General features: G+C 40.9%; 1 protein-coding gene across 6 annotated transcripts in view; it reads left to right on the plus strand.

Annotated features, from left to right (window-relative positions):
• Wdfy3 (WD repeat and FYVE domain containing 3) overlaps nucleotides 1-26,457 on the plus strand; it is a 269,996-nt gene that overhangs the window by 47,778 nt on the left and 195,761 nt on the right. For all 6 annotated transcript variants that reach the window (XM_017802846.2, XM_017802849.2, XM_029555330.1 and 3 more), the window contains one exon: nucleotides 23,590-23,800. In XM_017802846.2, the coding sequence (XP_017658335.1) occupies nucleotides 23,621-23,800 (180 nt within the window). In that variant the 5' untranslated portion in view covers nucleotides 23,590-23,620. The remainder of the gene's footprint in view (nucleotides 1-23,589; nucleotides 23,801-26,457) is intronic.

The raw sequence follows: 26,457 nt of genomic DNA on the forward strand, positions 1-26,457 counted from the left end.
TTAATGGATTTTGCCAGGAAATTATTTCCTTAATATTCTGAATGTTATCCCACATTTGAGGTTCAGACATGGCTGTTATGATTAGGGAAAACTTTTAACTGAAGAGAGCAGGAAACTCTCAAAAGAGAGGAAATGTAGTTAGGTGCATATTGCGTTTCCCCTTTGTGTCAGATGTATCTAGAGGTACCAAGAATTCTTTGCCAGGATACTACTCATGAATCATAGTTTTTGTTTGTTACCAATTTGGTTACACCCTTGGTAAAAAGTGAACATAGTGTTTGTGTGTGCATGTGTGCACGCGTATGTGAGTGTGTGTGGTGTGTGTGTTGTGTTTTTTTGTTAAAAAAAAGAAAAGAAAAGGATGGCTCAGTGGGTAACATGCTCACGGTGCAAGTGTAAGGTCCTGAGTTTAGATTCCCAACTCTTATGTAAAAGCCAGGTATGACATCTGTAACCCTAGTACCAGGGCACAGAGACAGGCAGGCAAATCCTGAGGGCTCTCTGGTTAACCAGCCTAACCAATCATTGGGCTACCGATGCAGTTAGAGACCTTGCCTCAAAAAAATTAGTTAGGGAAGTGATTGAGGAAGATGCCTTATGTCAAACTCTGGTATCTGCACATGCGCACACACACACACACACACACACACACAGACCTATTTCTTAAAGATAAAGAAGTAACTTCACAGTGTGGCGTGGTGGCGCACGCCTTTAATCCCAGCACTTGGGAGGCAAAGCCAGGCGGATCTTTGTGAGTTCAAGGCCAGCCTGGTCTACATAGTGAGTTCCAGTACAGCTGGGGCTACAGGGAGACCCTGTCTCAAAAAGACAAAAAAAAAAAAAAAAAAAAAAAAAAAAAAAAAAGGAGCTTCCATTTAATAATAGAAGACTGGATTAGGAGTTCTGTATCTTAAAATTTTAGCTGAGCCTAGTTTTTATTTATTTGTTTATCGCTGGTAAATTACTGCTTCATCTGTCACCTCATGGTAGGAAAAACATGAATATATTTCTGTGACTGTGGATCTTTACTAGTTGAAAACTGACCCAGAGGCAGGGAAACAGGAGCTCCTTAGAGATCAGCTCCAGCCCTGGCTACTAAGTGTTGATGCTGTCCTTTTAGAGGCTTGAAATGATTCAAGGGCAGAAAGACTGGCGTTTTCCACTTGGAAAGACTGATTACAAACCAGTGAGTGGAAAAGATTGTGTCTGAATAATTAACACAGGCAGAGAACAAAGCTGCAGAAACTCCACTGGCTAGACTGGTTTGAGGATTGGCCAGCAAAGGCTATTTGTTTTTTTTTCTGATGTTGAAAATTGTGTAAAAATGCATGAGATCTTTATCTGATATTCCTCCACCCACAGCCCTGTCTTCATAGAGCTAGGGAAGGTTTCTCTACTCTGCTTCTCCTTAGTCTTCTGTGCTTTTCTCTGGTATAAGGGGCACAGCCCTGTCATCCTTCAGTATCTTTGCCACCACCAAGCCTCTTTCTTCAGGGAATTGGCATTCACTGGAGGTGGCACATGTGACATTACTGGGTGATACCACCTAGTGTACTGATTAACATCTGATAAATTCAGAATGCAGTAGTGTCAAAGTAATGTTCTGAGCCATAATTTTTATCATAGAGCTACAGAACAAATGGGAGATTTTGCTAAAGTTTATAGTGACCCCAAAATGTGATGAGGAAGTTGTTCTGTTAAGACCAAATTGAGGTTATTGAGCACTACAGAATCAGCTTGATGCACACAAAGTAGTATTTTTCTTGCTGTTGGAAACCATGGGTAAGCTTGTCTGGGGATTATAAGATCAGATTTATTTTATCATTAAAAGTTACATAATTCGTTTTGATGTTATTTTAAAACATTCAGTTTTATTTCCTCTTTTCCTCCTCATGCCAGAAATCTTTCTGGAGCTGAGGGAAATAACTGGTCTGCCCCTTCTCTCTCTGGGATCTCTGGGCCAGATCCTGTTTCCCACAGGAGAAATACTTGCCAAGTTATCATCACTGACTAAGAGAGTTATTCCATCTTCCCCAGGAGAATAGAGAGGCCTATCCAGAGTTTATTTTTGTATAATCCTAATAATCACAAATGTTTTTAAAAAGCTTTGAGCTAAACATTAAATATTACAGATGTAATATTTTCCTTCTTACTTGCTAAGCAAATAAGTTATTTTATTTAAGAGAATATTTGATGCGAGAGCATTAAAAGGAATAAAAAGGTTCACTGAAAAATAGCTGAGAATCACTTTAGACAAAAACACCTACAGGGAGCTGACAATACGGCTCAGCGGTTAAAACTACTTACTGATCTTCCAGAGGACCCAGGTTCAGTTCCGAGGGCTGCTCACAACCAGCTTCAGGGATCCATCATCCTCTTCTGGCCTCTTCGGGCACTGCACACACACATGGAGCACATACATGCATTTATATTCAGGCAGATACTCAGACACATAAAATAAAAATAAATCTTTGAAAAAAAAATACCTGTATATGCCTCATTTAAATAATGGATCAGTTGAGACTAACTTAAGCAATAAGTTGGTGTTTAAGTATCTAGTTTTACTTGTTTAATGTAAATATATTCCTACACAAAACTGTCATTTGTTGGGGTTACAAAGTAATTATTTCCTTTAAAAATCTGTACTTTGAAGACATAATGAAGGACAGGCACAACCATTCTAAAGCAATTCTAAAGCAGGTGGTGTCAACCATTGTTAGTATCTATTCTTGTGAAATGTTTGATAGGTGTTTGTTTTGTATTTCAAAAAACGGTATTATATATGTGTGCATGTGTGCGTATGTGTGCGTGTGTGTGTGTGTGTGTGTGTGTGTGTGTGTGTGTGGGGTGTATGCGAGGGAGTAATATAACTGGGTCAAATAGTAGGTTCATTTTTAGTGTTTTAAGAGTTCCCACACTGCTTTCCATAGGGGTTTCACGAGTTTGCAGTCCAACCAGCAGTGGATGAGTGTTCCCTTTCCCCACATCCTCTCCAGCATTTGGTATCATTTGTTCTCTTGATCTGTTCAGATCCTTAGCCCATCTTTTAATTGAATCACTTGCTGCCTTGATTTTTTTGCTTTTTGAGTTCTTTATATATTCTGGATGTTAAACCTCTGCCAGATGTGTCGCTGGTAAAGATTTTCTCCCACTCTCTGGGTTTTCTCTTCACTTCTTTGGTTGTTTCTTTTGATATGCAGAAACTTTTTAGTTTAATGAGCTCCCACTTGTTGATTCTTGACCTTAATTCCTGAGCAATTGATGTCTGATTTAGAAAGTCCTTTCCTACATCTATATCTTGTAGTTTATTGCCAATGTTTTCTTCTAACAGTTTCAGAGTTTCACCCTTCACATTGAGGTCTTTGATCCATTTGGAGTTGACTTTTGTGCAAGTTGAAAGATAAGGGTTTAGTTTCATTCTTTTACAGGTGGGGATCCAGTTTTGTCAGCACCATTTGCTGAAGATGCTGTCATTCCTCCAGTGAATGTTCTTGGCCTCTTTGTCAAGTATCAGGTGGCTAAAATTGCATGTACTCATGTTTGGATCTTCAGTTATGTTCCATTGATCTACTGGTCTATTTTTGTGCTAATACCATGCTGTTTTTATTACTATAGCTCTGTAATACAGTATTTTTACAGACAAATATCCGTCACCACTCATCAGAGAAGCTTCTTTTGCACCAGCCAGAGACTATCACCAAGTACAACAACTGGTCACACATACACATTGTCTATGAATTGCCCAGTCCTAAGTGACACATCTACAAGGCAGCCTCTACACTTAAGGCTCAGGGAACATAGAACAGGGATAAAGAGGTCACTAATGAATCTCTCAATTCTCATTAATGAAGCTCCCTCATGCAACAGAGGACCAGGAAAGAAAAGTTCACAAATGGGATTAAAAGTCTGCAGAATGCTAGTTTTTGGACAGGACTCCTATATTAAACTTTACCCACCCAGGGCTCAGGGAGTATTGTGGAAGAGGGAGTGTAAAGATTATAAGAGCCAGGGAGGACATGCATGACCATATGGAAACAGAGTCCTATGGGCTCCTGGAACCCTGCTCATATGAATCTACAGCAATGGTGTCAGCATATAGAAGTCCCATGAAAACTCAAGCAGACAAAAACCCAGCATAGGAATGGGGAAATGGATAGCAGACCCCAATCTTAGCTGAAGAAATATTGGCTACTGATTAGTGCTGGGTGAGGAAGAGCTGATCTTGCTAAAGCGAGGGACTCTAGATAAGTTGACTAGACCTCAGTAGATGAACTTGCACTGAGGAACGTCTGGGGACACTAACTTGACACAATAGGCCTTAACACAAATGACAGAATGTATGAATTCCAGTGGGGAATTATAGAAGGGTGCCAGTAGGGATGGGACTATAAAGACGATACAATTGATTGAGATGTTCGAAATGAAATACACAAAAATTCAATAAAAAACAAATAAGAAAATAACTATACTTTGTTTTATCTTTATAGTATATTTAGGATAAAGCAAGGATCACCTTTTTCTTCCACTGAGAAAAAATAATTTTCAAAAAAGATAATTTACTGCAAGAAAAACACAAATGCTGTCTGTCATCACATGTGGTCTGTGAATAAAGAGAACATTAGCTGACCAGAGAGAAAGATGTGAAGTAAAGACGTCTCATGTCATATTTAGCACTTCATATATACAATGTAAAACTTTTCAAGATTTATAAATAGCAAAATCTGTTTTATGATATGAACAAGGCTTACTTGGAAGAAATCAGTTAGGGCTGTGCTTTCTCCTGTGGGATTCTCCTCACCATGCTCTGCTTCCTTCTGGGAGTGACCCAGAATTCTCTGCTGACTGCTCCTTCACTTTGTACTATATATATGTATATGAGCAAAATGTTGTAGATTCACATGTCCCTGCAAAATAGTGTAGTACTAGGAATATATAATTAGGAGTGTCTGTGGTTTTGTTCCGAAGCTTTGTTTGTTTGCTTGCTTGCTTGTTCATCTATTTTGAGGCAAAGTCTCACTGTGTAACCTTGAATGGGCTAGAACTCACTATGTAGACTATACTGGCCTCAAACTCACAGAGGTCACCTGCCTCTGCCTTCTGAGTGCTGGTATTAAAGGTGTGTGCCAGCATACCTGGTAGCTAGATGTTTATTTTAAAATGTGGTATCATAGCAGGGAGTCAGTTACCCCTCCCACCCAGTCAGTCAACTTTAGCTGTATGTGGGGGGGAAGGGCAAAGGACATATAAGCCAAGAACACCGAGAGGCACCTCTCTCACCATTTTGTGCTGCTCTCGGGAGGGCACAGGATCTGTATTTGAGTGTGGACTTTATGGCACAGCCATAAATGTGGGGCACCTACTCTTCTGTAAATAAACCCCTACCCTATGCTCTGTTAAAAAATAATAATAATAAATAAAGTATCACATTATATTTTTCAACTTGTTTCTTTTTCTTTTTTTCTTTTTTTTTTGGGGGGGGGTGTCTTTTTTGAGACAGGGTCTCCCTGTAGCCCCAGCTGGCCTGGAACTCGCTATGTAGACCTGGCTGGCCTTGAACCATACAGAGATCCACTGGCTTCTGTCTCCCAAGTGCTGGAATCAAAGGTATGTGCCACCACACCCAGCTTCATAGAATTCTTTTATTTTAATGGGGAAAGGATTTATTTTGGCCTCTGTAAACTTGATTTTTTTTAAAGTGTACTTTCTTTTCTTAAAATACTTTTTCTTTTATCCATTATTTTTATTTTAGGTGTATGAGTGTATTGCTTGCATGTAGGAACTTGCACTTGTGTCATGCAATGCCTAAGGAGGTCAGAAGAGGGCATAGGATCCCCTGGAACTAGAGTTACAGAGGTTGCTAGCTGCCGTTTGGGTGCTAGGAATTGAACCCAAGTCCTCTGCAAGAGCAATCAGGGCTCTCAACCACTGAGCCATCTTTCCAGCCCCATTTTGTGCTTTTTTTTTTTTTTTAAAAATTTATTTATGCCAGGTGTGGTGGCACATTTTTTTTTTTTTTTTTTAAAGGCAGTGTCTCCCTGAAGCCCCAGCTGGTCTAGAATTCATTATGTAGATCAAACTGGCCTCCATCTCACAGAGATACTCCTGGTTCTACCTCTGGCTCTGGCTCTGCTTCCCGTGTGCTAGGATTACAGGCTTGGGCCACCATGTCTGGGTGTGACTGATCTTTTTTTAATTAATTTTATTTATTTATGTGTATGAGTGTTTTGCCTGCGTGCATCTTAAGTGTACCACGTGCATACAGTGCCCATGGAGGACAGAAGAGTGTGTCCAATCCCCTGGAACTGGAGGTATCAATAAATGGTTGTTAGCCATCATGTTGATGTTGGGACTCCAACCCAGGTCCTCTGGAAGAACAGAAAGTATTCTTAACTGCTGAGCCATCTCTCCAGTTCCTATTCTTATTTTATGTGTATGAGTGTACTGCCTGCAAGAGGGCATTGGATCCCCTGGAACTGGAGTTACAGATGGTTGCTAGCTGCCATGTGGGTGCTGGGAATTGAACCTGAGTCCTCTGCAAGACCAGCCAGTACTCTTAACTGCTGAATCATCTCTCCAGCCCTGTAAACTTGACCACTTCCTTTCTTTTATTACCAACCAGGTTGTGCAGCCTTGCTAGGATCTGTGATCATTGATTCTTTTTCTATGAAATGTATATTTGTGGTTTGTTCACTTTTCTTTGGAGTGTTTGCTTTTCTGTCATTGACTAAAAGGTATGCTTTGTATATTTTACGTCTCATGCTTTTCTATTCATTTATGTGTTGCAAGGGTTTTTGCTTTTTGTTTTTTTCCAGTTTGTGATTTGTTGTTTATTCGTTCACTTGTCCTTTGTTGATTTTGGCATATGACAGCCTTTAATTTTGATAAGGTTGGTTCTGTATGTATGTGTCTAGTTTTTGTTTTGTTTCTTCTTAATTTATTTTTTTTTAAATCTTTTTGGGACAGGGTCTCCCTGTAGCCCCAGCTGTCCTGGAACTCACTATGTAGACCAGGCTGGCCTCGAATTCACAGAGATCCGCCTGCCTCTGCCTCTGCTGGCAATAAAGGCATGCGCCACCATGCCCAGCTTAAAATAATCTTTTACCTTGAGCTTATGACATATTTTCCAACCTTTTTTTGCAGAGAGGGGGTTCCCCCAACACTCAGGAAGTTGAGTGAGGCAGGAGGATCACGACTACAACCTGGCAAGAGTCTGTCACAGTGAAAGGTTTTATTTTCCAAAGGAATGTCTTGGTTGCTGTGGTGGCAAGCAAGCGCATCTTAAGTGCAAGCACCAGGAAGTGCAACCGGCTTGGCTGGACCAGACAATGGTGTAGGAAAGATGGACAGTGGACTGAGAAGTATCTTTGAATTAATGACCAAGTTATTTCTGTAGACATGTATTCAAATTGCTTTAGGATTAAGGAAATGAAGTATCTACGATGGGTTGTCAGGCAGCTAAAAACAATCTTCCATTTCAAGCAGAGGAAAAACCTCAGTGGGGAAAATCCCCATGCATGGCAGGTCAGAGCTGCCTCAAAGGGAGTGGTGATGGGCTCTGGACCGGGAGGGGTGTGGCTGGAGATGTGCGAGCATTCAGATCTAGGATTCTCTTCTATCCTGTGATGATTCTGACTCACCACTTTTAAGAGGTTATGTCTGATCTGTTCAAAGTTTAGAGAATGGATCGAAGCCATGCTGTGGATGGGGTAAAAACTACGGCTGGTATTTCTGAGCTGCTTTATATATAGTAGACACTCAAGGAATTTGATTTCAGCAAAGCTATTGTGGCTGAGAATTTAACCATAGTGACTGTAAGACATTCCTTGGAATTTTAGTGGTGAGGCTTCAGTTCTTGATGCTTAATAATGGGCAAGTTTTGAGGCAGTCTGGAAACATGAGTAAGCTGGGTAATTCTATTTTTGCTAAAACAGTCATGATTACAGTAATTTTTAGATATAGCTTATAAATACTCTGAAAGCAATTATATGTGCTAGTAGGGGCTTAGACAGGGTTTGTCTCTGTACCCTGGCTAGGCTATGACTTAACTGTGTAGCCCAGGCTGATCCTGAACTCATGCTGCTTCTGTCTCTACCCCATCCCACCCTCCAGGGCTGGGATCACCAGTAACTTTAAAAATATTTACTGATTTATTTGTTTATTTACTTATTTTATGTGTATGAGTGTTTTGCTTATACATATGTAAGTGTACCACTTGTGTGCAGTTCCCATGGAGGTGCAGACAGTTGTTAGCTGCTGTGTGACTGCTGGAAACCAAACTAGGATTCTCAGGAAGAGCAGCCACTGCTCTTAACTGCTGAAGCTTCTCTCTAGTCCCAGTGCTGAAGTTTAAACCAAGGACATGCTAGGCAAACATTCTACCACTGCCCTAGATCCTCAGTCTCCAAAACTTATTTTGGGGTTTTAGATAGCCTTGTCCCAGGCTGGCCGGATCTTATAATCCTCAGCCTCCTGCATTCTGGTAATACAGACCTGCTGATCTGAAAGCACTTTTTTATGGTCATTTTGAGACAGGCTCTCCCAGTAACCCCAGCTGACCTGGAACTCATTATGTAGACCAGGGTGGCCTCCATCTTACAGAGATCTATCTGCCTCTGCCTCCCAAGTGCTGGGATCAAAGGCATGCACCACCACATCCAGCTTGAAACACTTTTAAGTGGGAGACCCTGTCTCATAAAAAACTTTTTTTTCCCAGTCATGTCACAATCATTGTGTATCTATAGATTTCAGTTTGATTAAAAGGGCAAAATATAGGGGCTGGAGAGATGGCTCAGCACTTAAGAACACTGACTGTTCTTGCAGAAGACCTGGGTTCGAATCCCAGTACCCACATGGCAGTTTCTCAACTGTCCATAACTTAATGACCTCCACGGGCATTGCACCACATGGGTGTATTTACTTACATACAGGCAATACACACATACACATAAAATAAAAATAATTTTTAAAAAAAATTTTAAAAAGCAAAATATTATTTTGATACTTAGAGAAAATAAAAATAGAAATAATAAGAACATGATAGTTATAGATACAGTCTCCGAAGAGCCTGTGTTAGTCTGACAGACTCTGAAGAGGCTGCTTTGTCTTGTCATCCTTGTTTTTGTCGTAGTCATTGCTTTATTAGTATTTTTTTCATTTGTGATAATTCTATACAACGTTTTCATTTCTCATTCTCCTGCATCACTTTAAGTCACGTGACTGTGTCCAGTCCCACTCACTCCTGTCTGTGTGGTACTGAGATGCTGATCTGTCTTAGGGTAGTCCTTATCCTTAGTGTGTTGACGCTGAGCTCCTGTGGAGGGACTAGCTGCCTGCTTCTCTGATGCTGTCATCTAACTCTCCTCTTAGTGATGTTTCTCCTTTCACATTAGTGATTCTTGCTTCCTGAATTTACACCCGTTTTCCCAGATGTATGTTTTAAAATACACAGTGGGGTACCAAATTCCTCTGTACAAGATGGTCATTTTCATTTCCAAGTAATAAAATGGAATTTAAAGAAGCTATAAAGAACAAGGCCATCTTTTAAGCGTTCTTGTTTTAAAATAAGCAAGAAAGAGGATTTGGAGACAATTTTGCCCCTCTTTGACTTATTCTCCACCCGTCCCTCATTTTAAAGACAGGGTCTTGCTATTAGCCCAAGTTGCCTACATTTGAGCTCTTCCTGCCTCTGCCCTGAGTGCTGGGATTCCAGGTGTATAGCATCGTGCTTGCCATCGGGCTCATTTCACTTATCTTTGGCTTGAGATGCCTTTAATTTATTCATCTAAACTATTACTGAGCACCTTTAACTTACATATCAGTTATTGCCTTTTTGAAAAAGGGTTTCCCTGTAGCCCCAGCTGGCCTGGAACTCACTATGTAGACCAACTCGCAGAGGTCTTCCTGCCTCTGCTGGGATTAAAGGCGTGGCCTTGTTTGTTTTTAAAGACAGGCCCAGGATGGTCTGAAACTCCCAGTGGAGACCAGGGTAGCCCTGAACTCACAGAGATCCACCTTCTGACTCTGGAGGTCAAAGGCTTGTGCCATAACACCTGACCAGTTTTTGTTGTAAAGACAGGGTTCTCTAATTCACTGTGTAGCAGAGGATAACCTTGAACTTCTAATCCCTAAGCACCAAGACTAATATTATGTATTGTTGGGGGTGAGGGTGTCAGATCCAGGGCTTTGTGCTGATTAAAGGTGTGAGCCACCAAGCCAGGTTAGTGTCTTGACTTAAATCATCTCTAATTTCGAATCTCTGTTGAAGCTCTACTCCGAAGAATAAACTAAAACAACTTAATCTAGCAGCCAAGTTTTCAAGCTCCCTGACTTCATTTATCCTGGAGCCTCATCTCTCACTGAGCTGCCCCTTCCAGTCCAAATTCTGCCACAATGGAAGTATCCTCCAGCCTTGGCCTGCCCCTTTCATGCTCTGGGCATGGAGTATGTTGTTCTCCCTGCCAAGAATGCGCCTCATCTGCTTTGCCTAGCAGAAAACAAACAAATAAACAAACAAACAAACCAAAAAAACAAACCCTTGGTCATCAGGTCACCTTCCCAGGGCTAAGTGATTCCCAAATCTCCAGGCAGGAAGCCCACATTTTTATCCCCCAGGGTACTTTCTTTATACTAGGTGATAGACTATCCCCATTAAGAGAGTGTGGACCAAAATACCCAGAAAATGGACCAAAAAAACCCAGCCAAACAATCAAAATAAAACAAAAAGACAGGACTGGTCATGCAATAGTAAGACATGGTTTTATTGATCTTTTTAAAGAACTAGGCTTTGGCTTTGTTGATGTCTTTACATCCGCCCACCCCCTCATGGGATCTCACAACTAAACCCAGACTGACCTTGAACCTGCTGTCCTCCTGACTCTGCCTCTTGAGTGCTGGAATTTCAGGTGTGACTATCATACTCAGCTCTGATATTTGCTTTGTTTTGTTTCTGAGACAGGGTCTCACTATGTAACCTTGGAACTTGCTTTGTAGACCAGGCTGATCTTAGAGAGATCTACCTGCTTCTGCCTCCCAGTGCTGTGATCAAAGACCTGACCTGCTTTTTGTTTTTGAGACAGGGGTCTCAAACTCACTAAGTAGCAGAGGATGACCTTGAACTTCTAATCCTCCATCCTCCATGATGAGCTTATGTGTTGGTGGAGGTGAGGATGTCAAACTCAGGGCTTTAACCATGCTAGGTAAGCACTCCACCAACTGAGCTTTGTTCCAGCCCTCTGTCTGAATTGGTAATTCACCTCTGCTACATCTGTATCTACATCTCTTGATTATAGTGTAGATAAAACCTAGGGCCTGTGCTTGCCTTGCAGGTGCTTCCCACTGAGCTGCATTCCCAGCATAGACTTTTTCTTGATAATTCCTGAGTCATGTTAGTTATTCTTGACTCATGTTTAATTGCCAGATACTTGGTGTTTTCCTATTACTGATTTGCTTAATTTCCTTGTGGTCTGAGAGTTTGTTTTGTAGGATTTCTGTGCTTTTAAACTTGTTATTACTGGTTTATCATCCATCTAGTGTGGCGTCTGTCTTGGTGAACTTTGTTGTGCTGAGAGTTTTCCATAAATGCCTGTGTTAGTTTCAGTTGACTGATGGTGAATTCAGATAACATGTATCTGGACTGACTTCCTGCATGCTCCATCTATCACTGAATGAAGACTTGAGGGTACCAACTGTAATCATGGGTTTGTCTCTTTCTCCTGCTATTTCTTTCAGCTTTTGCCCCATGAATTTATTTATTTACTTGTTTATTTATTATTATTATTTATTTAATTTTTTTTTGTATTTTTGAGACAGGTTCTCCCTGTAGCCCCAGCTGGCCTGGAACTCTATGTAGACCAGGCTAGCTTCAAACTTACGGAGATCTACCTACCTCTGACTCCCGAGTTCAGGGATTAAAGGCCTGGGCCATTGTGCCCAGCTTGCCCCACCATGCCCAGCTTGCCCCATGTATTTTGACATTATTGTTGCCTTACACCCATTAAGAATTGTCTTCTTGGTGAACTGACCCCTCCGCCAGTAGATAATGAAAGGCCCCGCTTTTCCAAACACTTTCTCTCTTGTTCTAAAGACTGCATTGTGTGAATTGATATCCTCTTTCCATTTTCCTTTTGGTTAGTAAGCATGCTGTATCTTATCAGAGTCTCACTATGTAGCCCTGGCTAAGCCTAGAGTCCAGTACTATTATAGATCAGGTTAGCCTCAAACTTCTGGAGATCCTCCTGCCTCTACCTCTCTGCTGCTGGGATTCGAGGCATGTGCCGTTGTACTGGCTCTGCTTTTCCTTGTTCTGATTGCAGGGATAAGAAGCTGCTATCTATTCAGCCAGGAGAATTACTTTTTCATGTGCTGACTGTGTTTTTCTTTTTGTTTTGTTTCATCACCTTTGAGACAGGGTCTTCCTGTAACCCTAGCTGGCCTGGAACTCAGACCATTGGCATGTGGATGTTGGGAACCAAACTTGGGTCTTCTGGAAGAGCAATAGGTGCTCCTAACCACTGAGTCATATCTCTAGCCAAATTCTAGTCTCCTGATTTGAGACAGGGTCTCACTATACAGCTCTGGCTGGTCTGGCACTCACTATGTAGACTAGGCTGGCTTTGATCTCATAGAGATCTGCCTGCCTCTGCCTCCTGAGTGCTGAGATTAAAGGCCTCTGATACCACACCTGCTCTGACAGTGTTTTTGTTGGTGTAAATACAGTGATGTTTAAGTGGTGAGTCCTGTCATGTCTGTAAGTGTTCTGTTTGTTGTATTTGTTCTTTATCTCCCTCCCCACTTTGCCTTCTGGGTTGTAACTCAACATGCCGTAAGATTTACTTTTATTTCTAATATTAACACAGTAATTAGAGTATTAATTTTTTAAGCTTTATTATATTAATTTCTTTTGTGTGGAGGGTGCATGCATGCCACAGCACATGTGTGAAGGTCAGAGGACAGTTTGTAGGAGTTGCTTGTGTCTCTCCTTCTACCAGCTTGGTTCTGGGAGTGGAACTCAGGAGTCCGACTTGAAGACAAGCTCCTTTATGCTGAGCCACTTTGAGGGCTGTGGCCCTGGAGTTTTTAACATGCCTGTTTATTTTCATTATTTGGACCTATAACAGTATTTCCAGTTCTTCCCTCTCATCCCTTCTGAAGTTGTCCTTACTTATTCTTCTTATATATTTAAAAATTAGAATCATGCAATACATTATGACTTTTTATTTTAAACCGTTATCTTTTTAGGTTAATTAATAATACAAGAATTTGTGTAGCAGTCTTGGTTCATTCATTCTGCAGCATTCTTCCAATCATAATGTAGAGACAGTGTGCCATGAAGCCCAGGCTGGCCTGGAATTCAACAGTGTAGTCAAAGATAACCTAGAGCTTCTCATTTCCCTATCTCCACCTCCCAAGTGCAGGAATTTCGGGTGTGTTCTACCACATTTGGTTTTATGTGGTACTGGAGATTGAACCCAGGGCTTTGAGCAGGGTAAGCAAGCATTCCACCAACTGAGCTACATTTCCGCCCCTTTTTCTTCTTTCTAAAGAACTTTTAACCTTTCCTGCAGAGATCTTACAATAAGTCTTCTTAGTTTTTTATTGTCTGTGAATGCCTTTTTCTGCTCTTTTTTAAAAATTTTACTTATTATTATTTTTATTTTATATGTATGTGTATTGCCTGCATGTATCTAAGTACATCCTTCTCATGCAGTGCCCGAGGAGGTCAGAAGAGGGCGTCAGATCCCTTGGAACTGGAGTTACAGAAGGTTGTGTTGTTAGCCTCCATGTGGGTGCTGGGACTCACACTCAGGTCCTCTGTGAGAACAGCCACCTGCTCCTGACTGCTAAGCCATCTCTACATGTGGTTCCCCCCCTACCCCCGTTTGTTTAGTCAAGGTCTCATTATATAGCTCTGGTTTGCCTGGAATTCATTATGTAATTATATAGATACCTGGGCCTTGAATTTACAGAGGTCTGCTTCTGTTGGGATCAAAGGTGTATGCCACAATTCCCGGCTTGTCTAAGGAGGACTTTATTCTTCTTTTTCCTTTGAAGGATAATATTGGATGTAGAATTCCAGTTAATTTGATATGTAGGAATTTGGTAAATTAGGTTGGTGCGTTTTATTCTAACACTTGATATAATTCATTCCTTTTCCTCTTGGTTCAATACCTTGAATGAAAAGTCCACCGTGTATTCTTGTATGGGTAAAGTGCTTCTTTTTCACTCCTAACCCTGCCTCATAACTATTACTGTCTCCTTGTCTTTTGTTCTCTGCAGTATATGTCTACACGGAATCATTTGGGTATTTATCTCTCTTGGTATTCTGTAGGTTTCCTGAATCTGTGGTTTGGTATCTATCTAATTTTGCAATTTTTAACTGTTATCCCTTCAGATATGCCGCACTTTATTCTTTCTGGAAGTTTCTGGTCCTATCAAAGCCTTTCATATCTGTTGTGTGCAAATCCCACCCCCACCACTTTTTTTTGAAATATGATCTTTAGCCTAGGCTGGCCTCAAACTTACTGTGTAGCCAAGGATATCCTTGTACTCCTAATCGTTATGCCTACACCTCTTGAGTGCTGTGCAGGATTTCCGGGGTCCTTTTTAGTACCATGTTGGTATATTGAGAACTATTCTGTAATGTTATTCAATCTCAGGGTTGTAGTGGGGCATGACCTTCCACCTGTTTTCTCTGAACTTTCCTCCACCTCAGGTGAATGAAGCCTGAAGCCTAGGAGAATGGCTCTGAGTCTTACCCTCAGGCTAGAAAACGCTCTGGTGAGCACTTTCACCTGGGGGAGCAGGCCTTTCTTTGGGAGGGACTTTCTCCTTATTGACAGTCTTCCTACCCTTTGCCAAAGGCAAGAATCTTTTCCTGGTCTCCTGTGTGAGATCCTGGGTAGTCAAAGGTAGTTTTGTGTCTCCTGGTCCAGGCTGGAGTTTCCCTTCCTGCTTGCCACTCTTTCCTCAGTCTCACTCTCCTGCTGGCCACTTCTTCCTCCTGCTCACTCTCCTGTAGCTCATTCTCTTGCAGCTCACTCTCCTGCAGCTCACTGTCCTGCATGCTTACTCTCCTGCATGCTCACTGCCCTGCATGCTCAGTCTCATGTCCTGCATGCTCAGTCTCCTGCATGCTCACTCTCCTGCAGCTCATTCTCTTGCAGCTCACTCTCCTGCATGCTCACTCTTCTGCAGCTCACTCTCCTGCAGCTCACTATCCTGCATGCTCACTCTCCTGCAGCTCACTCTCCTGCAGCTCACTCTCCTGCTGGCTCACTCCCCTGAAATTTGTCATAGTTCCCACTAGGTTTTCGCAGGTTTATAACTCCACAGGCTTTTGATCCTCATAAGCAGATTTCACCCCAGTAATCTGATGAGTCCAAGAAAAGACCTTATTTCCAGTTTATTCAGTGGTTTTCTGTTTAAGGACAAGAATACTGATTTTTAAGAGCTTTTATGTTTGATAAACTCTGGTTTTGTTTCTTGATTTTTTTTTTCTCCTGTCACTAGTTCTTGACATTTCTGATCTTTGACAACTATAGATTATATTATGGACATACCATAACTTACACACTGTTGCCAACTTTTCACTAAGTAATTCAAAGCCTAATGTGATGGTGCATGAAGGAGGTAGAGATAGTAGGACCTTGAGTCCCAGCTAGCCTGGGCTTATAGGGAGGCCCTATCTAAAAACATAATGACCCAAAGGATGTAATAGCATAATGCGTCTTGTTGGATATCTTGTGACTATTTCTACAGGATGGTGTCATTGAGGGTGTATTGCCAAATGAAAGACTGTTCATAATACCATCAGACTACCCTAAAAATGGCTGTTGGCTTTGATTTTAATCAGAAATGTTTGTTCATCTCCATTTGACTAAGTATATAGTTTATAAATTCTATTATTGTCAAACTGATTAAATTTTCAATTGAGTTAGTGATTTTTCCTTGGGACAGTCTCACTCTATAGTCCAGGGTGCCCTCAAACTTATGCTGTGGACTCTGAGTGCTAAGATTATAGGTAGGAGCCACCAGGAGCATAGCTGATTTTTATTCCAGACATAGCTTGGTCTAGGGCTATTGATTATAAGAGTTCCATAGATATTCAGGTTACTAAGACTTGATTAGAAGATCTGAAATATTTTATATCTATTTCTCATGAACTCATTTTTCCCCTCTTTGTTTATTATTTCTTTTACAGAGCTCTATCTATTTGTATCATAGCTTTGAGGCAGTTTTAGCCATAAATTTGTCTTATTTTAGAGGAGAATTTATGCTACAATCATTTCTTTGTGTATTTGCTAAGGATATTTTGTTTGCACTTACACCTTTAACCTATTTAGAACTGTTAATTTATAAATAGAAGTAGAAATAATAATTTATGTCTTAAACAATATGGAGAACTGTAGGCTTTTCTTCACAATAGCCCAGCAACCCAAAGTTAGAAATTGAAAAGTAGTGTAATTGAACTCATCTAAGTATGACTATGTTGGGAAGTTGTCTGAGATCAGAGTGCAGAAGGTTCACAGCCGAACCACCTGAACCAGACTCCAGCAGAAATACCTAGAACACCAGGCTTGAGTGTCAGGCAGTCATGAGTTACAGAAGCATTGAGCTGTAAGAACTCTACAGGTCTAATATACAAAATTGGACACACACTCTATATAAACACCTTTAAAGGGTGCTAGGAATTTCAGGTCCAACTATAAAAGTTTATTTCATAGTATAATTGAATCATACTGTCTTAGTAGGGTCAGCTAGCCTTCCATTAATGTCAGTGTACCTTTGGGGCTCTTGTCAGGGATGGTAATCCGGGCTCCCAGAAGAGCCCTGGAAGCCCTACCTAGAGGTCTGAAGGATGCTGGCTGGGTGATGTCAGCAGTAGCTGTTCCTATCTGTAAGTCTTAGTATTCTCAGGTGGTGGTAAGTTTGTTGTGGCTCTGGGGAATGTTTTCTACACTGCAGAGGTGTTTAAAGACTAGGAATTCTGCAGTTCAGTGTGTGATGTATGATAAGCACACGATCTGGGGACCAGTCTTAGGTTTTTGTGCTATGAAGGAGGTGGCTGGGATTGTAACATCCCATATATTGGAATAAACTCTGATACTGTCATTGAAAGGCAGAAAGTGCTTTAATTTAATCTATTATTGCTGTCAGTAGTAGCAGTGGTACTGGGGATTGGTTCCAGGATTTCTTACAGCTAGGCAAGTAGGTAGAAATTTTTAAAAATTTGGATTCAGTGCTGTATCTATAATTCTGTCTTAATTTACATGTGAAGTTGCTAGTTTATACACACAAAACTAAAAGTTTTGTCCTTGCTCTTCAAAGTGTTAAAAAAAAAGTTTGTTTCTCCTAGAAAAATTGAAAGGGGGAGGTGCCTGTAGAATTACAACTCTTCGATGAAACGATAATATTTCCCTTGGCCATTGGAGTGATTTATTTCTTCTCATGAAATTAAGAAGTTATCAGTTACGAAAACTGCTACTGAAAGTTTTTATCAAGCCTCTTAGAGGTTGCTGGTAACTTAAGTCTATTTTTGAGGCGTGGACTTGGTCTGCATCCTTCTATAATTTAAACAAAGAAAAACTTGTTGAAAGATTTGGGCTGATGAGGCTGGAGAGATGGCTCAGAGGTTAAGAGCACTGGCTGCTCTTGCAAATGACCAAGGTTCAATTGCCAGCACTCACATGGCAGCTAACAGCTGTTCATAACTCCATTTCCAGGGGGATTTGACAACCTCTTCTGACCTCCTTGGGTACTGCATGACACAGGTACACTTACACATATGCAGGCAATACATTCATACACATAAAAATAATAAATAAGGTTTCTCTTTTTTTAAAAAAAAAAAGATTTGGGTTGGGGAAATTTAAAGTATTTTTCAAGCATTAGCATAAAATATTAGATTGGCGATACTGCCTAGATTAAAGGTATGTGCCACCACGCCGGGCAGGAATTTTTTTTTTTTTTATTAAAGTGAAAATTGATTTTTAACAATTTTTCAGATTCTGATCATTCTTTAATGTTAAATAAGCATGATAGGTAGAGTTATAGTTTCTAAGAATTTTCTTATTCAAAGTAGGTGCATTAACAAGTCAAGTTAGTGACTATACATGAGGAGGAGCTTGAAGGCCTGGGTTCTCATCCAGTTGTTTTTTTACCCACTGTGGGATTATGAATGAGTCGTTTATATTTTAGGGATCTTCATTAAAGGAAGAAAACAGTTACATACACAGTAGCACAAAATGACATAATTCTTAGAGATAAGCTTAAGTAAAAGATTTCTACACTGAAAACTATTACACACTGATGAGAGATAAAGACGACAGATAAATGCAGAGATTCCGTTTTCATAGATTAGTTGAATTAATCTTAAAACATTCTCATCTTTAGTCAGTGCAATTCCTGTCAAAAGCCAATGGCATCATTTATAGGAATAGAAAAAGATAAACAGGTGGGGCATGGTGGCATATACTTTTAATCCTAGCACTCAGGAGGCAGAGGCAGGCAGAGGTGAGGGCTACAGGGAGAACCTGTCTTAAAAAAAAGAAAGAAAGAAAAAAACAAACAAAACCCAGCTGAGACTGAGGGCCTACACACTGATAACCAGTCTGTGCAAATGGCTGAAGCAGGAAGATTAGTTTAGACCAGAAGTTAGAGGCCAGTCTGAAGAATGGCAAATAAACAAACAAAATCTTAAAATTTCCTATGGTACCACCAATATCGACAATGTACAGCAATCTTGAAGAACAAAACTGGAGGCTTCATTTTTCTTGGCTTCAAAATACATTACAAATCTATGGTAACTTTAACATTTAGATTAATGGAACAGAATAACCTAGAAATAAATCCATGCCTTTATAGTCAGCTGATCTTCAACAAATGGACCAAGAACGAATTACAGGCAGAGACAATCCCTATAATAATTGATGATAGGAAAACTGTGTGTCCATGTGCAGAAAACTGAAATCAGACTCTTATTTTACAGCATGTGCAAAAGTCAGTCAAAGCAATTCAAAGATTTTAGTATAAAACTACAAACCAAAAACCTAGAAAAAAAGATTAGAGTGAAAGCATCTTGCTATTGGTTTAGGAAATGATAGCTTTGATTATGACGTTAAAAGTACAGGCAACAGAGCCTAGAGAAATGACTCAGTGGTTAAGAGCACTGGCTGCTCTTGCGGAGGACCTGGGTTCTATTCCCAGCACCCACATGGTGGCTAACAACCATCCATAACTCCAGTTCCATGATATCTGATGCCCTCTTCTGGCCACTGTGGGCACTGCGTGACACAGGTGCACTTACATACATGTAGTCAAAAAACTCATACACATAAAATAAAAATGAGTAAATTTTTTAATAGTATAGGCAACAAATGCAAAAAATAGTCATTGAATTACATTAGACCTGAACCTTTTTGCACATCAGAATAAGCAATCATAGACATGAAGAGGCAACCTATAGAGCAGGAGAAAATGCTTGTTGGTTATATATCTGTTAAGGGGCTTTATATCTGTTAAGGATCTCAAATATACAAGAGATTCACAACTTAATAGTAATAATCCAACCGGGTGTGGTGGTGCACGCCTGTAGTCCCAGCACTTGGGAGGCAGAGGCAGGTGGATTTCTGTGAATTCAAGGCCAGCCTAGTCTACATAGTGAGTTCCAGGGCAGCTCAGGCTACAGAGAGACCTTGTCTCAAAAAGACAAAAAAAAAAAAAAAAAAAAAAAAAAAAATAGTAATAATCCAAATCGTTTCTCAAAAGAAGACACCCAGTGAGTAAGGGTTGTATGAAAATATGCTTGGTATCACCAGACATTAAGGAGATACAAATCCAAACCACAGTGAGGTTCCACCATGCCTGTTTGAATGACTGTTACATGCTTAGGAAGGGTGGGACCTAGTGTATATCTGGTCAGTTTCAGGGACTTCCTGAAGCCTTTGAGTGGTTTACTTCCAGAGTTTAAGGAGCTCCCTGCAGGATGGAATGTTTTAGGTTACCTTAAAACATCCTGTGTCTTAATGAATTTCCCTCCAAGATGAAAGGTTTTATCTTGGAGGAAATTGCTACACAATATCCCACTCCTTCCTCCGACTCTTACATTCTTTCTGACTCCTTTTCTGCAACAGTCCTAGAGCCTTGGCGATAGTGACGTATGTCTGAGTATGAACCTCTCATGCCAGCTGAGTACCAAACCTTTGTTTCTTATTTCTCTATTTCCAGAGTTTGGCTAGTGGTGAGTCTCAGTGGCATTAATTTTCCTCTAAAATGCAAGTGAGATAAGGGAAGAAAACAAGAAACAGGAAAATGTCCAAATGAGCACTGGCATCAGTAATAGCCCATGGTCAGAAATACAGATGCTGGGGAGTACCTTCGTCAGAACAGCGTATTCGTTTACCAAAGCAACAGCAGTTGTTTTTCTACTGAGCCTATGACTTCTCTGGCCACAGGTTTTTGTCCAAGTTCCCAGGACCAGGTATGAATAATTCCCTGTGGAGCTGGCCTTAAGTCCAGTCAGAAAGCTGATTCTATCCATAACTATTTGTACCACTATTGCACTAACTCACAATCTTACGTGGCACTTCCATCATGAAGCACGTGGGAACCACAGCTAAGTAAGACTTTGGACCACAATTTTCCCCAGCAAACTTAGTAGCACCTTCTGGCATTATGAGAGCCAGACTACAAGGAGGGGACACTCCCAGCTCAATCCTAGCCTTACTTCTCCAGGTCCCGTAACCAAAGCATGCAACGTCTTCAGCAATAGGGTCTAGCCATCCACTTCTGGAATGCAACCAACAGCAATGGGGCAATAGCCTTTCGTTTTGTTTAGTTTTAGAGGCTTCTAGGGACTCCCTGGCCAACAACACCTAGGGAGGTAACCCACCCCTAGCACTGGGATTTTCAATAAGCTTACAGCCTCTGGGAGCATCTGTTTTTACTCTTATAAGATTCTCTTGTTTACTCTTTGTGAACAAGAGTTTTTAAAAGTCTATTCTTTAGGGACACTTGCAGGTCTCTCAGATGGGTCTTCAACTCTGAGAAAGCACTTAAGGGTTGGCTGGTGACAGAGTTCTGGAAAATGTGGCTGCCCCTCATCTGGAAGTTTCCTCTCATGCCTTCCCTCCTCTGGGGAGCCAGAAGGCCTAGGTCAATTTTGCAGTTCACTCAGACTTCTCAAGGGAAATTATGCTTCAGATTTTTGTTTTAAGTTTTTTAAAAAAATCAGTAAGCTGACCTTTAGTACTTAGAATTCCAGCTTTGCAGTTGTCCTCATTTCTTAAGACATGGCATAGATGTGATTAGGTAGAAAAATTAAAAATTATACTCAGGGTATGGCCACTTTTTCAGACTAAAAATCAAACTGCTTTTCATCTAAATTGTGCTTGTCCACAAGGTTTTCCCAGCCTTCCTGGTTCCTTTGGTAAGATTTCCTGTTTTTGTGTCTGAAATTAGCTCATTGTTGGCACAGTTAGTGATGGTTGAAAAGGGCTATTGATACTTTCTGAAAGCTGTGTGTGATTGATTCACATATACTTTAACCCAGTGATTAGTTTATTGTTCAGTTTCAGGTCCAGCAAAGGATATATTTTATATTTCGACTCAGTACACACTGATATATCCTTACCCTTATCCTTATCCTTGGCATATGCAATCCATTCTCTCCTATTTCTTTAAAAAATGTTTATCACTACAATTAATTAATAAGACTTAATAATGATTTCCAACTACAGTTTAAGAACATGATCCTAGGGTCTGGAGGGATGACTCAATGGTTAAGAGCACTGGCTACACTTGCAGAGGACCTGGGTTTGATAACTAGCACCTGCATGGTAGCTAACAACCACTAACGTCAGTCAGTTCCAGAGGATTGGAGGCTCTCTTCTGGCCTCCAAGTGCGTTACATACATCTGGTGTACCAAATACATGCAGACAAAGTACACATACACATAAAATAAATTTTTAAAAAGAGATCTGTGTTTGGGTGTGGTGGCACATACCTTTAATCCCATCACTCTGGAGGCAGAAGCAGGTGCTTCTCTCAAGTTCAAGGCCATCCTGGTCTACATAGCAAGTTCCAGGTCAACCAGTGCTACATAGAGAAACCCAGTTTTAAAGAAAAAACAAAAAACCCCCCCCCCCCCGTGATCTTTAGTTATAGAATCATCTTCAGTCATTTTATGATTTATAACTTACAGTGGGATATCATTTCATTTACTTATTTTCATACTAACAAATTGCTTAGCAGATGCTCAAAGTCCATTGTGTTGAAAAATTAAAAATATAGAAAAATTGTGGGGTTTGATATTGGGGGATGTCATGAGGACCAAATAGTGGAGGCTGAGACTGCACTCAATTATAATGTCATTTATTAGAGGCAAGTCACACATTCACACAAATCCTAAGTCCCTAAAGTAGCCTTCCCCAAGGGCATGGTCACCTGTAACGGCTTCTGGTTCCTGGGCTGCGGAGTACTTCGTCTGTGCAGGTCCAGCTCTGGGGTCCTGCTCTAAGTGGGCCTTCTTATAGTCCTCTTTGATGTCATTCGGCATATAGCTATCTCTGTGGTCTCCTCCGCTCTCGCCATCTGGTTACTTGGGTGTGTGCCCTCAGGTGTGTACTAGGCATATATGACTAAGCTAAATATACATGTTTTTTGGACTAGTTTTTAGTATAACAGTTTGTATTCCATTTTCCATATAATGTTCCTTACAAGGGGGTGATTTGTTCTAGATGTTACAAGATTTGTGATAATTTTCTAGCTTTTTATTCCTTTTAGATATATGTAACTCTTAAGCAACATATTAATAGTGATACAGAGGAGAAACAGCATCCCCTAGAGGGTTCATAGTCTCACCCATAAAAGAATTTTTTTTGTGTGTGTGGTCTTTTTGAGACAGGGTCTCCCTGTAGCCCCTCATGTAGACCAGGCTGGTCTTGAATTCAGAGATCGTCCTGACTCTGCCTCCCCAGTGGTGGGACTAAAGGTGTGGGCCACCACTCCTAGTGTCATAAAAGAATTTAAGAATGAACTCTAACAGAAGCTTTAAGACAATTTTATTAGAATATAAAGAAAAATCCTCAAGGTAGGCGAGCTGTAAATCTCAGCCAGCTGCCTTGAGGGGGAGAGTAGGGGGAAGAAGGAAAAAAGCCATGAAGCCATGCAAATTACATAGTAGGAGGTGGAATTCCAGGCAGGAAAGTTCACTATCTCATTGACCCACTAGGACTTTTGCCCATCTATTTAGCATAACTTAGGTGAACCTGCCTTTCTATGGTAGATCTATGAACAGGTGAATGACCAGTAAAACTGAAAAACTGAGTCTTTCAATAGATAGAGGGTTTTTTTGTTTTTTTTGTTTTGTTTTTTAAAACAGTTATGGGGTTTTTTGCTGCTCTAACAGAAAGTTGCATGGGAGATTTATCAGCAGTAACTTTGCTTCTCTATCTTTTCCATTTAAAGAAGTATACAGAAATGTTTGAGCAGAGTTTACTAATCTTAGGACTCTTTATAAGTTCTTACATGCTTGCTTGATCTAGGAAAGGTGGTAACATTTTGACTGTTGGTGTCTTGGTATCTTCCTACAGAGTCAGCAGTGTTTATCACCCACCAGTCAAGATGAACATGGTGAAGAGGATCATGGGACGGCCACGGCAGGAGGAATGCAGCCCACAGGACAACGCCTTGGGCCTGATGCACCTCCGCAGGCTCTTCACTGAGTTGTGCCATCCTCCCCGGCACATGACCCAGAAGGAACAGGAGGAGAAGCTGTACATGATGCTGCCAGTGTTTAACAGGGTGAGTCTAGCTTGCCAAACATTCCTTTTAGGACTGGTTGGCACCACAGGAATCTTAAGTTGTTGCTGAGTCCAAGGCAGATGATGGGATGGGTTGCTTTGTTTTAATTTGCTATAAGCCAGGTGTTGGTCACAACACCTGGGAGAATGAGGCAGGAAGATTGCAAGTTTGAGGTCAGCCTGGTCTAAGGTAGCAAGGCACACCCATCCCCAAAACACTTGTTTTGCTCTAAACTTTCTAAAGTAGCATAAAGTTGATGTGAAAGCATCTTTAATGAACTGTGCTTATGACATAGAACTTCAGAACAAACCTCAGCTCTGACATAGAAGTGGAGGGCTGTGAGCTTTTGTAAAATGTTCCTGGAGGGATTGAATTTTAGAAGAAGGAAGGTTGTAAATCATCATTTGTATGATTTCTGCTGTCTTGAAGTGATAGAATTATTGCACAAATGGGGAAATGGCCAAGCCTTTTGTACACGTTGAAGAAGTCAGCATAGTTTGCTTTGTTGTTTGCCTGACTCTGTGAAATTTGGTAAGGGGATTGTTGGTGGCTGTAGAGGATGAACAAAGACTTGTTTTGATGAATTTTATTGATTGCATGTAACACTACTTTTAAAACATCTTTTTTTTAATTGATCAAAGGTTTGTAAGGGTATGGTTTTTAGAGGGTTAGAGTTCAGCAGGCTTGCAGACACCCTGCTGCTCTCCTCCTCTAATTGCTGCTGCCACCAAGCTTTTAACTTGGGGCTTCTTGCTCCTTGCTGATTATTCAGTTTTAATTGACTTCCTACTGAGGAATGTGAGACATTGTCTCTTTGCCTCTTGCTCCTTCCTCCTCCTGCCCCAGGCATACTGTCTCTACCCTTTCCATGAAGTTCTGCCCCACTCTACCAGTGCACAGTGTCTCTTTGCCATTGACTATGGTGTCAGCGTCTTTCAAAGGTGAATCTTGGAGTGTAGCCCCATTATTCTAACAGTATTTCAGAACTTGTTTTCTTAGATGTCACAATTCTTTCAGTTTCTTATCATGTCTTTTTTCTCTCAGTCTGTGTGTGTAGAGACACATATACCACATACATGTGCACACATACACACAGACACACGTGTATGTGGTGTAAGTGTCTCCTTTCTTGCTCCCTTCTCTCTCTGGTCTTTCTTACCCGTTTCTTGCCCTTTTCCTCTTTTCTGTTCGTCCTTCTGTCTCTCTTTCTTCCTGACTCTCTCTATGCTTCATCTCTCTTCCTCTTTTCCTCTCTAGCACTTTTCCTGTAACATTTTCTCCTTCTGTTTCCCCTCTGTAGCTCTTGTCCCTGGACCTGTCTTCAGCCCTGATGTGCCCTGCCGCCCCCCGCCCCCCCACCCCCCGCTAACTTCAGCCAGGCAGTGATACACCAGTCTTCTTTGGTCTCTATATTCTTTTCTGTTTGTCTGTCTTTGTGATATTTCCTAATCTCTTCTTTTCTCCATATTGTCTGTGTTGATATTTGAGAATGTGATATTGAAAAATACTCTGGAAAGAGTGTGTGTGTGTGTGTTTGGTGTGTGTGAAGCTGCACCTTCAAATGGTGAGATGATCTGGCTAGGTTACCTGTTACACAGTTGAGATCCCTCCAGCCTTAATGTCTATAGGTCTTTCTTTCTTCCTCCCCCCCTCCCTCCCTCCCTTCCTTTATTACTTATTTTTACTTTATGTGTGTGAGTGTTTTGTCTACATGTATGGAAGTGCACCATGCATGCAATACTTGCAGAGGCCAGAAAGGGGTGTCAGATTTCTCTGGAGCTGGAGTTGTGGACACTTGTTAGCCACCATGTGTGTGCAGGGAACCGAACCCTAGTCCTCTGCAAGAGCAGCCAGTGTTCTTAACCACTGAACTGTCTCTTTAACCCACATAGTAGGGGAATTATGACTGCAGGAGCTTGAGGCAGCCAGTGGTTACATTGCACTGGCAGGCAGGAGACAGGGAGACGAGTACTCACTGCTCAGCTTAATTCTTCCTTTTTTCTTTTGTTTTTGGTCTTTTTGAGACAGGGTCTCCCTGTAGCCCAGTTATCCTGGAACTCACTATATAGACCAGGCTGGTCTTGAACTCACAGAGATCCGCTTGCCTCTGCTTCCCAATTGCTGGAACTAAAGACACATGCCACCACACTGGCCAGTTCCTCTTTTTTATTCATACCAGGACTTCAGCACATTGGAATGGTGCTATTCTTAATTAAGGAGGGTCTTCCCAGCTCATTTAACCTAATCTAGATAATCCCGTGCAGGCATACCCAGAGGCTAACCTAATCAGACCTTTCCTCACAGGTGTGCTGGGTGTCTCTTAGGTGATTCTGAATCCTGTCAGTTGACAATAAATATTTAGGAGGATCTCCTAAAATAGCATATTTAAATCATTTTTGTCTTCAGAAATGTGTATCTATTATTTTTCTGTATTAAACATAAAAGCATTTGAAGAGAAAGCAGGGATTATAGACTTCCTAAAAAAATTTTATTGAATTTTTGTGTATTTCATTTGGAAAATCATCTTTATACCTCCTTCTCCTTTGGCACCCTCTCATACCCCCCCACTGGAATTCATAATTCCGTCATTTGTGTTAGGGCCTATCATGTAAAGTTAGTGTCCCCAAATGTCCCTCAGTGCAAGTTCATCCACCAGG

Source organism: Nannospalax galili, unplaced genomic scaffold (assembly GCF_000622305.1).
Source record: "Nannospalax galili isolate Female #2095 unplaced genomic scaffold, S.galili_v1.0 scaffold405, whole genome shotgun sequence".
In the NCBI taxonomy this organism is placed as follows: Eukaryota; Metazoa; Chordata; class Mammalia; order Rodentia; family Spalacidae; genus Nannospalax; species Nannospalax galili.